We start from the raw sequence: 17,181 nt of genomic DNA, 5'->3' as shown, positions 1-17,181 counted from the left end.
CTACTTTTACTTTTTTACTTTGAGTACATTTCAGAGCCTGTACTTTTTTACTTTTACTTGAGTAAAGAAGTTGAATCAGTACTTCAACTTTTACCAGAGTAGTTTTTAACGCAAGTACTTGTACTTCTACTTAAGTACAGAATGTCTGTACTTTTGCCACCTCTGATTATGGCCCATAGAAAAGTACAGATCTGGGCCATATTTAGGTCAGTGATGCTACCCCAGTTTTACCTGTTTTATTTTTTATTATTTTATGCTTATGGCTTTTCTATGTCGAAAACACTCGTCCACGAGCGTAACAGGTGTTGTGATTTCCGCTATTTGCAAAAAAAAAAGATTGGCTGTATTTAAACTGTTGTAAATTCCCCCTTGGCCTAAAATTTGCAAAACATATGTCAAACAAATCCCTCATGAATGATATCAAGCCATTTTGAACGAGGAACAACAGTCCTGTCACAAGGCAGAGGTTACGATCGCTTTTTTGGCAAAGTGACTTTTATAGATCCTTTGTTTATCAGGGTAAAAACTGTTACTGACATTAAAAATGTACTTTTTTCATAGATCTGGCCAAATATAACATCACCGTTCTATAAAGATATTTTAAGGAGCCAAAAAGGACTGGATTGATGCAATAATGCAGAGTCATAAAGAAACTTGCAAAACAGGTCATTCCTTCATTTTATATATAAACCCTTCATAAATCCTGTTGACTACAGTCTATTTTTAAAGAGAAGCAAAGATATTACACATTTAAAAAAAACATATAAAAACATCGGAAATCCCTTTTTGGCAGACGATCACTTTTGGCACAACACTGGCCAGAGGAGGAGGAGAAAGAGGAGATCACAAGGAAAACAGAGGATGACAGAGGAAGAAACAGGTGTGTGTGTGTTTGTGTGCACGGCAGTTTAATTTAATATAAGGTACTTTAGAGGTTTTGTTGAAGTCTGATCCTCCAAACAAGTTGGCTTGGCCCATCAGACATTTGTGCCTAGGGCTAGCCTGTAAGTCTGTGATCAGGGCATGGCTGCTGTCAAAGTATCTGTTTCACTATCATCTCTAAGGCGTCATTAGATAAATAGCATTGAGAACTCAGTAAAAGTTTGCTATGCTGTGTCTGTCATTCTCTGTTTAGGGTGAAATAGTATTAAGTGAATGTGCGCTGTTTGAGTGAACTGATCCTTTAATACGATGCATGCCTGTAAGACAATGCTGCGGGTAGCAGTATGGTGTGTAAACTAATGGGAGGTATGACTTTGCGGAAGGGTGTTCCTGAATCCTCACCGCGCCTCTTCACAGTTTAGTAGAAGTCAGGAAATGCTTGTGTTATTATCAGGGACGGAGTGATCGGGCGGCTCAGAAGCTGTCCGAGGACGGAGGAGATTTGACCTCTGAGATGGCTCAGGCAAATATCTCGGTGACGGAGAGCCAGTTCAGGTGTCCCATCTGCCTGGATATCTTGAAGGACCCGGTGTCCATCCCCTGCGGACACACCTACTGCATGACATGCATCAACAACTACTGGGACCGGGTGGACTCGGGTCAGTTCAGCTGCCCTCAGTGCCGGGAGACGTTCAGCCCTCGGCCGGTGCTGCGGAGGAACACGGTGCTCGCCGAGGTTGTCGGCAAACTCAAGCTGAACGAGTTGGACACGGCGCCGGAGCTCTACCTCGAGGGAGTCGGGGAAGTGCCGTGCGACTTTTGCCCGGCGGAGAGTAAGCTGAGGGCGGACAAGTCGTGCCTGGTGTGCCTGTCGTCTTTCTGTAAACTCCACGTCCTGCCGCACCGGGAGGTGAGCACTTTGCGGCGCCACAAGTTGGTGGCCGCGGTGGAATGCCTGGCGGAGAAGCTGTGCGCTCAGCACCGCCTGGGTCTGGAGCCCGAGGGGAGCGGCTCCGAGGCGGGGGCCGCGGTGGAGTGGAGCGGGGACTGCCTGCTGTGCCAAGCTGACCAGGAGGAAGCGCCCAGTGTGGACGCACAGAGAACCAGGAGACAGGTACTACTGAGAGAAACTCAGAGGATTTCATATCACACGAAGTTAGGCTACTGTTGCTACCCAAGGCTACTGTTCTGACCCTCACAGGAAAGCGTCTGTCTCTCAAATTGTCTCACCCAAACTTTCAGACCCATTATTTGATCAAACAGACAGGAATGAAAACTGGTACAGGTCTATTCACTTTTCTTCCAGATAACGTTTATTGTGCTGAACTGAAGTTACAGAAACTTCCCACAAAATTCACTGCAGTTAATAAACTGCACAGTGCCACTTTAGTTTGGATGAAGCAATCACTGGATTAAACAGACTGAATACTATTGCACCGTAAGGCCATCTACAGCAGAAGCTGGCTGAAGTGATGTCATAGATAAAGCTAACTGTGTTCTGTACCAGACATACTCAACACTATTAGCTTGCAGTTGTTTGTCCCAGTCTCAGATTTAATCTGCAATCATTAAGTTAGACCTTTCACTGGAGAGGGTGCTTACAGCCTCTTTTAATGTTTACATATTTGGAATATCAATTATAATTAAAACTAATATTTTATAATGCACAGCATTAATGCATTCTAACTGGATAATTAAACTTGAGGAATGGTCCATTATTATATTACAAGTCATTTGTAATATATGACTCTGCATTTGCCACCTCCTCACATGGATGCTTAGGCAGGACCTTATGATGTCACACACTGGGTGCCATTAAGTATAACTTTTAAGCATGCAGGGTTAATGTTGTGAGTTGATGTATTTTAACCGAAACCAAAATCTGGTTTCTCCTAAACTTAAAGCAGTTTGTCGGTGCCTAAACCTAAGCAAACTGCAGCTTCCAGCTTCACGGTCTTGTGATTTATGCCGCTCCACCTGCCTAATTACTCTTTACAGCAAGTACTAACATCAGTTTCAACTTTATAATAGTATCTAAGTAATGTTAATAGATGCACTGCACAGTATTTATTAGCAATTTCCAAAGACATAAAAACATCAGTTGCAATTTTACAGTAACCATCCAGATATTGTTCAACAGTGGTTAGCAAACCAATTAGAAATTACCTATCAATTTACCATTTATTAATATATTTACTGTGAATTGTTACTAGCCTTTAAAAAAATAAAACACTTGTAATAACAGCTGTGTTAACTGACATATTTTACAAAAGTCACCATAGCTTTCACTACATGGCGCATAATTAAAGAGAACGCAGTTAAAAATAAATGGTCCTCTCAAATATCCGAATGGACGTCTGTCTTAGTGTCTAATTGTTTGTCTCTCCATCTGTTTGTCTGTCAGCTCCAGCTGCAGGAGTCTCAGAGGATGGTTCAGGGCAGGATACGGATCGGAGAGAGAGAGTTGGAGGAGTTCAAACAAACCTTGGAGTCTCTCAAGGTGACACACAAACCCACACACACACACACACACAGTATGTTGTCATGATTCTGTGGTCTGTGGGTAATTCTTGGTACTGAGAAATCAGCTGGTACACCTGGAACTTACCTGGAATGTGTTAGCTGTTGTCACCCAACACTTTTACCTCAGCAGAAAGCACAAAACCACAACAGTAAAGACACCTCTGTCACTGATCAGTAGAAAACTGCTCACTGGGTAAAGTTAAATTTATGCATAGTGGTAATTGGTCTTTTAATAGCCTAAAAAGATGACTTTTCACACTTTAGTTTCAAGTAGTAAATGTAATCATAAAGGGACGTCCTTTAAAGGGCAGTGAATGGCCAACCAGCTACAACATAGGACACAGTGTCCATGGATAGTACTGGGAATGTTGCAGAAACAACTGCTTTGGCTTTGACCAAACTAGTCTAGCAGTCTCCAACATTGGCTTGCCGAAACATTTGACCATTCTTCCAGATGCAAGAAGCTTGATATAAGGCAGATAGTTTTATAGCTCACCATCCCTTAAAGTGGCAAAGCAACTCTAAACATGGCAGCAAATTCTGGGATGTCACATTTATTTTCATGACAGCGGATGGAAAAACAATATTTCAAAATTGAAGTGAAAATCTCAGTGGTTCTACTTATATGTTCAGGATGTTAAATTTTTTTCATGCTTACTAAAGGGAAGATTTTAGGAACATTTTGTTTATGTCCCGAAAGTCGTCTTTGTGGTTCTCCGACTGCTGAGGTTATACTCTCACTTTGTGACGATGTGATCTTAACTTTCTAATTATCTGCAGTGTAATGTTGTAATATAACAAACATAAACAAACTGGAATATTCTCTTTAACCCTATATGAGTAGCTTTGATATGCAGTGTTTAAAATAAACTGTTACTAACGTTCTGCAAATGTTCAGGCTGACATCACTGTTAGAGAACATCATGCCAGGTCCCCTCTGTGTGGCTACTTACTACAGACTGTATATAAAAGATAGACCTAACCACATTTGCTACAGCGATGTCCATCTTATGATGAGGATAATCCTGCTGGTTTGTGAACTCCACGTTTTGAAGCCTCAACATTAGATATTTAAGTTACTGTACTTGGAGCACTAAGTTATGCTAGCAAGCTGCATCCATAAACTGTACATGTGTACCTGCTAATTGGTGCTAAATAGCAGCCTAATAAAACACTGGAATTTCCTTCACCAAAACCCAAACCCTCAGGAAGACCAACAGCATTAAAACACACAAGAGGTCCAGTTTAGTGACTCAGATTAGCAAAGGTGAGGGCTAATACTGCTAGCTGTGTTGGCACACTTGTCAGTCAAACCCACCTTGCCTCATTAAGCCCTAAAAAATTCCAGTTAAATGAGTAATGCATAAAATTTACATCCCACTCAGTTATTATAAAGGTTGAAATTGCTATAGGGTTTTTAAAAGTATTTGTGCCATAGACATGCTAATTTTATTGTTGAATTTTGACCGCGGGAGTCTCGATAGATTCGCGGAGGCAGCCTCATGCGGCTCATATTATTCTGTTTCTTGTAAGAAATGTTGTATGACTGGATGAAAATATAAGGATGTTTGAGACCCAGTGAAATAAGACTTTTTCTCACTTCTTATGTAGAGAAAGGATGATAGAGTGGGACACTGGAAAACCCACAGTTTCACTTTGAAGTGCAAAGTGAAGAGATGACAGGGTTGTTAATGTTCCCATCAAAGATTCGTGGAGTTTTCCAGACGATTCCACTCTCTGCTTCATGCTGTCTTTATGTAAATGCTCTGTTTTACTCTGAATCCTACTCATTTCTATTCCGGTATGTGTGTGTATTTTAGGTGTCGGCATCTGCCGTTCTGGAAGACAGCGAAGCTCTGTTTGCTGATATGGCGCTGTGCCTGGTGAAAACCAAGGCGGAGGTGAGGAGCAGGAGATAGAAGCATACGCTCCATTATCACCAATATTTGCAGCACTAGCAGCTCCGAGGAGAATAATGCGAAACCTTCGTGGTTCTGTTAGGCACGCTGAATGAAAGCTTCTGTTTGTGTGCTGTAGGTCCGAGCGAGGCTGGAGGCGAAAGAGCGAGCGATTGCGACGAGAGCTGAAAGTGACATCGAGTTGCTGGAGAAGGACCTGGAGGAGCTGAGGAGGCGAGACGAGGAGATCGGCCAGCTGCTGCAGTCTGAGGATAATGCCCATTTCTTACAGGTGAGGGGGAAGGCAGTATGCTGGATACAAAGGAGGACCTATTATATGTTTCCTTATTTTCTGTCACAGTGCTGTTACAGTGCGGGATGCTGATATTAAACATGGTTAAGGCTTATAATAATGATGCATACAAGTGATCACTGTGAGGCAGAAGAGGCTTCAGACTGCTCTAAACACTCAGCTTCAGACAGATTTGATTACTCGTGGTTTCATATGAGATCAGACATCTCAGGTTCACAGCTCTGCCTATGAGCACAGAAGCCCCTCCCATCTGCTGTCCAAACCTTCTGTTTGTGAGGGGCAGCCAATTGGAAAGAAGAAAGCTTAAAAGGAGGATGGCCTAACAGTGGGAGGAGCTTACAAAACACTTAAGACAGAGTATGGATTGTGTGGCTGCACCAAGGGTTAATATAATATGTATATAATCTGTTTTTGAAGTTTGAATCATGTAAAGCTACCCTAGTAGGGGACATAGGAATAGGCACAATACCTTTAAAGGGGACATATCATGCAAAATCCACATTTCTAGCCCTTAAATACATTTTGTTGTGTACTTTGAGTGTGTAGGAGTGCAGAAAATGAAAATGCATTCTCTCCTGGTGCTGCGTAGATATCTTTATATTCTTTTTGGGTCATATTTTTCAGGCTGTCCAGTTTTCTCTATTCCCTGTTACATTTTCTTATCTGTTACGTCACAGTATTTGCTGTGGAACTGCTAAACAAAGTCATGGACTTCCAGCTTACCGATTTCATGAATCTGCCATTTTTTTCTCGCAGCGATTTTGTAGTCCAAGTTCAGTTATGTCGAAGTTGCAAGTAGACAAGTTAAAATGTTCGGTTGTTGGGTTTATTATCCCACACGATTCCTTACATCTCCCCCGGCATCAGAGCTCACTTTGAAGTGCCTGTTTCTCTGCCGGTAGATAATCACATCGCTGCGATCAAACTACAAAAATGGCTGAACGTGCATATTTGCAATTTCACAATATAGAGCAGATATCATTTTCTCTGTTAAACTGACCCAGCTTCCATCAATCAATCACTACAGATGAGATTTGGGTTTCCTGCTAGGATCAAATGGTCTTTATGAGATTTTTAATGTTGTATCCCAGGGTCAGACTGTCAGTGTGGTAACATCTGGAGGCATCTCATTGAGGCTTTTGTGAACGCCAACACACAAACACAAAACTCTGAGAAGAATCTCACATTTGAGACACGGGGGGCTATCAAATGTTCTGAATTCTTTCCAAGAAAATCATCAACTATCCAAATGGCTGCTGATTAATTATCTTTTAATTAACTCATCAAAACACAATTCGTTGCAGCTCTGCTTTAAAGGACGTTTGCGCATCAGCCACTTTTACCCTCGTTCAAGAGATTTTCTGTCTCGGAAAAATAAATCATTAGCAGCTCTTGTATTGGATTTTCTCCCATTACAGATAATGCATCCCGGAAGCCATAAGAACTCACCTGAGAGAGTACTTAGAAAGATCCAGAGTCATTAATGTGTAAAGTAGTTATGAAGCAGGAAGGATGGATGAAAGGAGAGAATGAGTCAGCAGTGACTAGTGGAAAAAGACGGTAACTGCCTAAGTGGTGTTTTCAAATTTAATTGTACAAGGAACTGAGGGTGGAGGGAAGGCGTCGGCCTGCATTTTCCACTCTCTGTCTTTATCGCCTCAGGCGGCTCCGCTGCTCTGCATACCTGTCGCCACTGCTCAGGACTCCAGCGCCCTCAGCCTGCCCACGGACGCCTTCAGTGGCGCCAGGAGGGCCCTGTGCCACCTCCGCAGCCACATAGAGGAGGTCTGCAGGGAGGAGGTCGACAAGATCACCCGCACAGGTACATAGCGTGACCTAGACTCAACAGGATGGACCTCAAAGAGGCTAACGCAGTGTAAATTTAGATCACAGCACAAGTCCGTTTATGTATTTGAAATTCAGAAAGCATATATGAGCTATATATGCCCTTTAATATATTTTCTCTTCCAGTTAATGAAGACTACAAATCTGGTGGGGAGTATGTAAAAAGTAAGCACAAGAAACGCAATACACACACAAACACAGCGTCAAACCTGAGGGGACTGATTTTTACCAGGTTGCAGGTTTTGACGAGACATTTATCGCTGCGAGGGAAGGTGGAAGTGTTAATTATTGGTGCTTCAGAGGACGGGACGAGCTCTGCTCTTTCCTAATCTGTTCATTTTGGTGTGACTGGAAGCACCGTCTTCCACGTTATGTTAGAGTTATCTATCGTCTTAATTAGCTTCTCTGTCTCCTGATGTGATTAAGGGATTCCAGCGCTGATCTGTCAGTCCTCAAGTTTTTGCAATAAATATTTAATTGCTATAAAAAGTATAAAACAGCTTTCTCCTAGCAAAATGATTACATTATAATTCAGTGCGTTAAATTCTTTGCATCACGTCAAAACACCTGCAAACTGCAGACATTTTTTTTCATGTTAACACTCTGAGATGGTGGACACATTAAACATGAGCATGCTGGCATGCTGCTGATAGCATTTATCTCAAAGTGCTGCTGTAACTGCAGCCTCACAGGCTGCTACCATAACTGCAGACTTCTAGTTGCTTCATTTTTTTCTTTTCTTTTTTTGCCTTTTTGTTGGAACTTCTTCAAATGTTTGTGCTCAAAATGTTTAAAAAGGACATTTGGAAATGTATAAAAACTGTTTCTGTGGGGGGGGTTTGTTTGTTTGTTTTTTTCTTGTGATATTGTTTTAAAATCAAATGTCATTCATACCATCATATCTGTTGTATTGGGGAGGTGGCCGAAATCACAGTGTGGAGAACTCCAAACCTCAGCAAATGCAACTATCTGCAGGGCAACATGCTGCAAGGGGTAAGTGGAATAATATAATATAATATAATATAATATAATATAATATAATATAATATAATATAATATAATATAATATAATATAATATAGTTGTAATCATTTTCTGTATAACTTTATCAGTCTCTCACATTGTTATGGAGGAATTCTCAGTTCATTGAGGTTTGCTGACATTCATTTATGCACTGCTCTCTTAAAGTCCCACTGCACCATTTTTAGTCAGGTTGAGGTCTGGACTGTGACTGAGTCACTGCGACACCTTGATTCTTTTCTTTTTCAGGCATTCTGTTGTAGATCTGTTGTTTTCAGACAGATGTCCTCACATTTGACACTTGGTCAGCTCAATGACAGCAAAGTGCCCAGGAAAATGCAAAACAAGCCAAATCAGCCCTGCACCACCGTGCTGATAGTTAGCATGAAGCTGATGTGCTGTGTTTGGTTTTCATCAAACGTGGTGCTGGGCATTAAGGCCAAACAGCTTTACTTCGGTCTCATCTGTCCAGAGGACATTGTTCCAGTAGTCCTGTGAGTGTGTTCAGGTGCAGCTTTACATGCTGTCATGTCCTATTTAGAGAGAAGAGCTTTTCTCCTGGCAACCCTTCCAAACAAGGCATGCTTATTCAGTCTTGTTCTAATTGAACTATTATGAACTTTAACATTTAACATGCCAACTTCCTTATTTTGTCATTTCTCTGAGCACCGCACAGTCTGACCATTGGCTGAGGTGGTCACTTACTGATGATCAAACAATCAAGTACATTTGATTAGCAGCACCTAGCTGCTGCTTACCCTCTTAATTCCTATGGAAGCAGCAAGGATGTACTTAGTTTTTCCACAGGGCTGCGTAGAGTCCTGTGGAAACTTTCTTTTTCACATAACTATAATTTAATATAATAGGCTCCAGCCTATTAAGAAGATGGATGGATGGATGGATATATAATATAATATAACCATCCAAATGTCATGACATCGCTGTCCCTCCCTGAGTCTGGTTCTGCTGGAGGTCTGTTCCTGTTAAAGGGAGTTTTTCCTTCCCAGGAGAGTTTTTGGAAGCTGCTGCATTGCCCACTGTCAAGTCTTTTCCTATGAGGAAAGACTTGACACTGTTGCCAATCATTCCTCAGAGGGGATTGTCTTATTGTTGGGGTTCTCTTTCTAATACTGTAGAGTCTTTATCTAATGGTATAAAGCACCTTTAGGAGGCTGTTGTGAATTTCCGCTACATAAATAATATTGAACTGAATTGCTTTGGTGTGCGCTCCCAGATGGAGAGCTGACTGCTCTGAACGTTTCTGCCTTCTGTTGAATATCAAGGCACTTGCTTTGTTGTATTCAACGAACCAAAGAAATACAATTATGACTCCGGTACTTATGAAGTGACATGTGATAAGAGGCTTATTCTCTTTAGGACGAGACAGGATATTAACATTAATGGCATCCCCGCTGCGATGTTAGTTAGCTCCATGCTTCTTTTGATTGGCAGATGTAGTTCAGCAGAACGTAAATAGGTCCCATGTGAAGCCTCAACAATAAGGTCTGTAACCAGATCATGATTTCAGGAAAGAGACATTGCAGGTCCCACGTCTGGTTTCACTGCATTAAAGAGAAAGCAGCTGCATGAAAACACTTCACATCACGGTGGTGATCTTAATGACAGACCACTCCACCACCATGCTGTGAGGCCACACGGTGGTGGGTTGGCTACCACTGTTTGAACCCTGCTTGAGGTGTATAGAATAAAGTGTTCTATGAATGCATGTTGCTTTCAGTGATCAATAAGACTAATAAAGCACCATATAAATGGAAGTACGATAGCATTACATGAGTTGAAAAAGAGAGTGTGTAGAGTTTGCAGCCAGAATATTCAGCAGTGCAGACTTTTCCGTCAGGTCCTTTGTCATTCATAGATTTTCCTCTGGCATGGTTGCAGTCTGTTTCTGTTGCTCAGAAATCACAAATGAATCTCCCAAAGTCACACTAATCATGATGGTAAATGGACTAGTTCTTATATAGTGCTTCTCTACTCTGTCTGAGCACTCAAAGTGCTTATACAGCACGTTTACATTTACCCCATTCACACAAGCACTTCCATGATTAACCAAGCTAAGTGCTTTAATTGTTTAACATTCACACACATTCACACTCCGCCTTGCGTCGCAGAGCAACTTGGGATTAAGTATCTTGCCCAAGGATACATTGGCATGCAGCCTGGAGTAACCAGGAATCGAACCGCCGACCTTCCAATCAGTAGGTGACCTGCTCTACCTCCTGAGCTACAACCCCATGATAACTTCATTACTAGCAGCATTACAAATTTAATAAATACTAGTAAAGGTTAAGTAATGCGTTTAATAACTAATTAGAAACTTACTTTGAGTACTGCTGTTGCCTGAACAGCAATGGTCAGCCATCACGATGAAGGGCCAACAGCATGAAAACATGTTTACTATTCCTATTTAACCTGGTTTAAAAATTTTTTTAAAAAGACTTCCTTTGTTATCGTGAAAAGTTTTGTGGTGTTCTAGTAAATTTACTAATTCAGGAGCACTTCTTCTCTTTTTATTTGTCTCTTTCCAGCAGTGCCGGTGTCGTTCCCGCTGTCCTCTTTGTCTCTGCAGTCGGCTGATCAGAGGATGAGGGCAGCTTTCCTCAGGTGTAAGTACTTCATCGTTCTTCACTCAAGTTTGACTCGTAAGCATGCTTTTTTTAGTGCCATTTTCACTCTCTGGTGCACCCATTCACAGTGACCATCCCACATGTCATTTCCCATCTTGCTTTGTGTCCTCAGTCTTTGCTTTTTGTTCTTCCCGTGCTTCTAATTTACCAAATAGTGAGAATCCTGCTGGGAAATCTGAAACCCCAGTGTAGATCCTCATCAATGATGGATGGTCATCTACCATATTTATGACATCCTGGTCTATCATTAAGATCAGCACCTTGTTCCAACACAAGTGAGCCTACTGACACAATGACAGCATGCCAGCACCTTGTCAGTGTTTAATAATGCATTTGGTCAGTGGAGGATTAGTGTGTGTGTGTGGGTGTCATTTTTGCCCACTGTGCCAAAATGCCACCTGAAATCCTGGAAGGCTTAGCATCTATTGGTCAGTCCATGTCAAACTCAAATCGAGAGCATGGGAAAAACTCAACAACCTGACAGAGTGAACAGGAGCCAGTTTAATTCTCAGCTAATTGTAGAAAACACAATAGCACCTTTTCTCCTGATGGCAGCTCCAACACTTCATTCTGACAGAAAAAATTCATCAGAGAAGAGGCCGAATTGGAATTTAGCTGATTGGTCATCGTGGCCATATTGGTGTTTTGAAAACAGATGTGATGAGCGAGGGGTGGATCTGACTGTCAGACTGCGTGCTCATTTGCTAACAACTTATCAATCACAGGTTGTCTTTTCTATGATTTTGGCTCATTCATTGGTGCAGCCTTCTTGTTTGCAGTGGTGACTGACAGGTTGACAGATGAGGTCAGGCAGGAGTCTCTGTGGACTCTAATGTTTGTAGATTACATTGTGCTCTGTAATGAGAATAGGGAGCAGGTGGAAGAGAGCCTGGTGAGGGGGAGGTATGCTCTGGAGAGAAGAGGAATAAAGGTCAATAGAAGCAAGAATACATGTGTGTGAATGAGAGGGCGGCAGGTTTAACAGTGAAGTTGCAAGGAGTAGAGGTAGATGAGCTTAAATAGCTGGGGTCAACCATCCAAAGCAATGGATAATGCACAAGAGAGGTGAAGAAGAGAGCACAGGCAAGGGTGGAGTGGATGGAGACAAGTGTGAGGAGGGATTTGTGACAGAAGGAAAGCAGCAAGAATGAAAAAGAAGGCTTATAAGATGGTAGTGAGACCTGTTATGAACTATATTTTGACAAAAAGGCAAGAGGAGGAGGTGGCAGAGGAGAAGATGTTAAGATTTTCACTGGGAGGGACCAGGATGAACGTTTAGAAATGAGTACATCAGAGGGACAGTTTGGAGTCAAAGTTAGAGAGACAAGCCTGAGATGGTTTGGACTTGTGCAGAGGAGCGATAGTGGATATACTGAACATACTGAAGATGCAGCTGCCAGGCAGGAGGAGAAGAGGAAGGCCTCAGAGGGAGGTGCATGGATGTAGTAGGAGGACATGCAGGATGTTGGTGTGATAGAAGAAGATGCTAAGGACAGGGTGAGATGGAGGCAGATGATCCACTGTGGCGACTTCGAAGTAAGAAGAAGAAAAAGAGTGCGTGATGCAAATCAAAGAAATATTTTACATCCAATTTGAGACTTTTTCTTGTGATCCACTGAAAACACACCTCATCATAAAAGCATCATGAAAGATGCTTTCTGTTAGAGCAAAGTATCTTGAATTGATGTTAAAAATATAATACAATTCGGCCCTTTAAGTTACTTTTTTCAAAAAAATAACTGCAGGCCGGGAGTTTGAGACCCCTGCTTTAGACCATTTGTTTGCTTGGTGAGCTACACTTGAAATCTGGCTCTTCCACTCAGGACAGGTTTTGTTGTTTGCTCCCAGCACTTTAAATGGTCACGTTTTTGTCTTTGTTTCCTTGCTCTAGTTTCATGTCGTCTGTCCTTGGACCCCGATACAGCTCATCCCACCTTGGTTCTCCTGGAGGGGTCCCAGGGTGCTCATTGTGGTGAGGAACCACAACCCTACCCCCCTCATCCCCAGCGCTTTGATTCAGTGGCACAGGTCCTGTGCAGGGAGGGCCAGTTTGGCGGTGCCAGCTACTGGGAGGTGGAGTGGAGAGGCGGCGGATGGGTCGACATAGGGATCACCTACCGAAGTATCGGACGCAAAGGTGGCGGAAAGCCCTGCCTGCTCGGGCGCAACGAAAACTCTTGGCGACTGAGGTGTACGCATGCTGGATATGCTGCGTGGCACGACAACCGTAAGACCACGGTCGCTGCACCGCCCTGCCCCAGGATCGCCGTCTTTCTGGAGCGCCAGAAAGGAGCATTGTCCTTTTACAGCATCTCGGACTCCATGGTCCTCCTGCACACTTTTCATTGCTCGTTCTCTCAGCCGCTATACCCAGCCTTCCGCCTGGACCTGGACTCAACTCTCCTCATCTGCCCCCAAGAGGGAAGCTAACTATGCCCCCATCCTTATTCATCTACTGCAGGAAAGGGCTCTTTACTCTGCTAATTAATATCAACAATATAATGACTGGGTGGTCTTTTTAATTTGATTTTAATATTCTCTTTGACTGCTGGCAGGTTGAGCTGAACAGTACAACTGAATTTTTAACAGCATGCATTTTTTTACAGCGTACTTTACGATGTAATTGTGGGAAAAGCTGTTGTGTCGTTAACATCGGCTCAGTTCTGCGTCCATGTTGGCAAAAAAGAGTTGAGACTCCGAGGAAAATGTACGTTAAAAAAATAGTTTTAAAAAAAATAATTTAAACTGGATGTACCAACATGTGTATATATTCTTTTTTTTTTTTTTCTTCAATTTGAAGTTTGCAACAAATTAAACATATATCCTCATTTTGGATTTCCTGCTAGCTTCAAAAGCCTGAAGAGTTGTTAAAGTTGCTAAAATGACCTGGTTCCACAGGTCAGAAGTGAAGTGGACAGGAGTTCATCACGCTGTAAAAGACTGCGTGGGCAAACATTTTTATAATTTAAGAACGATGTTTCTCAGTGTGTTTGTTGGAAAGATTGTCTGGATTTCATCATCTAAGGCGCACAATAAGCCATTTGTGCACTTGGCATGGGTAACTTCCACATGTGTAAAGGCACCGTTATCGCTGGCTGATAATATGCAAGTAAAAGTTTAAGGACAACACATGCTTTTCATACAGCCAATATTTTAAGGGATGTCTTTGCTTATGTAAAGGTGATTTTTGAGCGTATTTAATAGAAAAAAAGAATGTTGTACTCATCATTATACACTCATTAGTGTGTAATTACGTCTTCCAACAAACTGATGCGTTCTCATAATCTTAGACTGAATCCCTTAAAATACACAGGAGCAGGCATTAGTTTTTGGAAGCCATAATCGCTGAGTGTCTGAGCCTCCTCCAGAGTAAATAGAGGTCAGGGGGTAAAACCTTAAAATACCACAGAATATTTAATTTATCATTTGACAAAGACTCCACATACAAAGTGCAATATGCTGATATTTTATAATGTTTAAATATTTTGTAATTATACCTGCGCTTTTCCCTCTGTGACAGATACCTGCTGGGAGAAAGGCTTCATGCAACAGAAGTGAAGCACAGTCATACTGGGCTATATAAATCCAGTTGATCTGACTGGAAATGTGTGGGACGGTGCTTCCCACATATTTTTATCTAATAGTAAATCAACAATGCAGAAATACTAAGTTTCTCCCTCCTTTGTGTTTGACATTATTTCCATTGAGTCAACAATAGTTGTACATTTATGGGAACGAAGGATTTTTATTTCTTATCACTTACACTAAAGTGACATGGGAAACCTGTGGCCCTCGTTTTTTATAAATCTGCAGAAGTGACCTCAGTTTCAGATACATGAAAGTGTTATTTTGTAGCTTAGTAAGTCGTTTTCTTTGGATAGTGTCTGTCATGGGTTTTTTAATGTCTGTAAATGTTGCATTGTATTAATCTTAAATGAAATGAAGGAATAGTTTAATATAAAAAAAATATGCTTGCACAATTCTTGCCAGTCAAATTTGCCAAAAATTTCTAAGTGATATCATTCGAGCTTATGTTTACAGCCCATATCCACTGACAAGAAGACTTTAAAGTGAGGGGAAAGTGACTTGATAAACCCATGACTGTTCCCAGTATGCTGCTGCTGTTAAAGAAAGCCGGATAAGCTGGGAAAGTTGCAGCACTATAAATATGGATGCCTTTAAAGATGATGCTGTGAATAGTTTGAGCTAACTCCGCTTGTACGAACTCCTAAACAGGCAGGCTGTTCCACTTCTTGTGAATTTAGTCTGAGTTCTGTCCCACCATCCCTGCCTGATTCTGTGATGCTGACTCTGTGGAAATCATACGACCTGTTTGTGGACGCCTTGTTTATCTTGCTGCTGAAGCTGTCTTTATGACTTTTGGTCAAATATTTGGGGGCACTGGTGTGCTGCAGAAAGAATCTGGGACCAATCAGGAGCCTTTTCTGGTGGTAATGTGTGATTATTAAGAGAGATCCACGCGCCTAAAACTTTTGCACAGAACTGCAGCTGCTAACGCAGCATCACTTTGACTGTTTTGAGTGGGAAAATATTAATTCTGATGACTTTGCTTCTAAATCTATTATCATTTCTAATCAATTCAGATCCTATCAAATCACATATCAATTCAGTAAAGGTACATTTGAAAAAAATCTGACTTTCAACAAAACTCCAGGGTGACAGAAAAACATGTGTAATTACTCCGCTACTAGGTCTGCCACATTTAATTGTAGCATGAAAAGGGTGTTAAACGTAAAGATTTCTTAGCTGCAAAAGTGTCCTTGTTACCGGATGCCAGACTGTAGCCACTGCCTTTCTTGACCTATAGCAGTGTTTTCTTTTTAAAAGGTACTTTTGAAGGATTATGATCACTTGACCACACACTGTGCAAGACTTTCCAAGCAAACAGGTATACAACAAATATATATATATATATATATATATATATATATATATATTCCACAGTATGTGATGTGATATCATGACGTCTGTAAAATGAGCTTTCTTGGATGTTTGCCGTCCTGTTCACTCGCTGTTTTTCCGTTACTGTTCTTGTTTATGTGACTAAAATATGTGTTGTTTTACCAAAGATGAGTTCATTTCACAATAAACTGATCCACGGGGGTCTAAACATGCAGTGAGTCTGTTTTATATAAAATGAACGCTGAAATTAATCATTGGAGATGTTTGAATTCAGTGATTGCAGACATTCCTGGGACAATATTGTTTTTTGTGCAATAAATTCTATATTTTATGAGTTCCCTTCTCATAAATTGCCTTGACCTTTGTTTAAAACACTATTTTCACTTGTAAGGGAGATCCATTTCTCAACAGCTGGTATAATTATTAACATTTATCTTTCTAAAGGAAAAAAATCAAATCTGTTAATCCAGTGTGAGTTACAGTATTTTATCAAACTGGCATCCTGAATGTTGATAGATTTGCTTTATGGATGCAGGCCTGTTTCTAGAGTCTGGCACAGAACTTAACACAGCTGACACTGGCTTCTCTGTAACATGGATCAGCTTCTGAAAGGCTTCTTAAACCATGTGAGGGAAGTTTAAGATGCAGCGCCCTGTGAGTTTAGCTCCAAATGCATCCTCCTGTGACCTAGGGACAGGGACCTATTTATTTTCTTACTTGTCGGCATTTTAGCTACAGCTACAGTACACGTGTGCCGCTTCACAAAAATGGGGAGACATTTTAGTAACAGTGAAGGGGGAAAAAAGCAGCATGAATTATTGCAGTGAGTGGGATCCATACAAAGGTGGGTTTTATTGTTTCAGCAGTGTTCAGTATCGCTTTAAAAGGTCAACCTCTGGAGAAAAACATGCATCTGAACACCAGGTAAGACGGCACACCGGGTGCCATTTGTGTCCACTAAGAACAGGAAACCAAGGTTACAGTTCACAAGATGTAACTAATGAAGTGGCCACTGAGGATGTTCAGTGTGTGGTGTTTTTTTGTTTTGTTTTTTCAGTATTTTATCCACCAATGGTTAGACCCCAAATCCAGACTGCTGCAGTAAAACTGCAGACAGACACAGACAGTGGTTA

The 17,181-nt window shown here is 41.5% G+C and overlaps 1 protein-coding gene across 3 annotated transcripts; it reads left to right on the top strand.

Annotated features, from left to right (window-relative positions):
• Nucleotides 1-817: 817 nt before the first annotated feature.
• LOC115785361 (E3 ubiquitin/ISG15 ligase TRIM25-like) lies at nucleotides 818-16,026 on the top strand. 3 transcript variants are annotated; one of them, XM_030736915.1, is made up of 10 exons: nucleotides 818-880; nucleotides 1,337-1,996; nucleotides 3,287-3,382; nucleotides 5,226-5,306; nucleotides 5,443-5,595; nucleotides 7,279-7,438; nucleotides 7,588-7,626; nucleotides 8,380-8,454; nucleotides 11,027-11,104; nucleotides 13,017-16,026. In XM_030736915.1, exons 2-10 carry the CDS (start codon nucleotides 1,397-1,399, stop codon nucleotides 13,553-13,555), a joined length of 1,821 nt encoding a protein of 606 aa, XP_030592775.1. In that variant the 5' UTR covers nucleotides 818-880; nucleotides 1,337-1,396; the 3' UTR covers nucleotides 13,556-16,026. The 3 variants fall into 3 exon arrangements, with proteins under 3 accessions (XP_030592775.1, XP_030592785.1, XP_030592768.1); XM_030736925.1 differs by lacking the exon at nucleotides 818-880 and having other exon boundaries at nucleotides 1,298-1,996; nucleotides 11,030-11,104; XM_030736908.1 differs by lacking the exon at nucleotides 818-880 and having other exon boundaries at nucleotides 1,298-1,996.
• The last annotated feature ends 1,155 nt before the right edge of the window (nucleotides 16,027-17,181 follow it).

The sequence above is a fragment of the Archocentrus centrarchus genome, chromosome 1 (assembly GCF_007364275.1).
Source record: "Archocentrus centrarchus isolate MPI-CPG fArcCen1 chromosome 1, fArcCen1, whole genome shotgun sequence".
NCBI classification, from domain to species: domain Eukaryota; kingdom Metazoa; phylum Chordata; class Actinopteri; order Cichliformes; family Cichlidae; genus Archocentrus; species Archocentrus centrarchus.
Note: the sequence above shows the minus strand (reverse complement) of the source record. Positions and strands in the feature narration are given on the sequence as shown.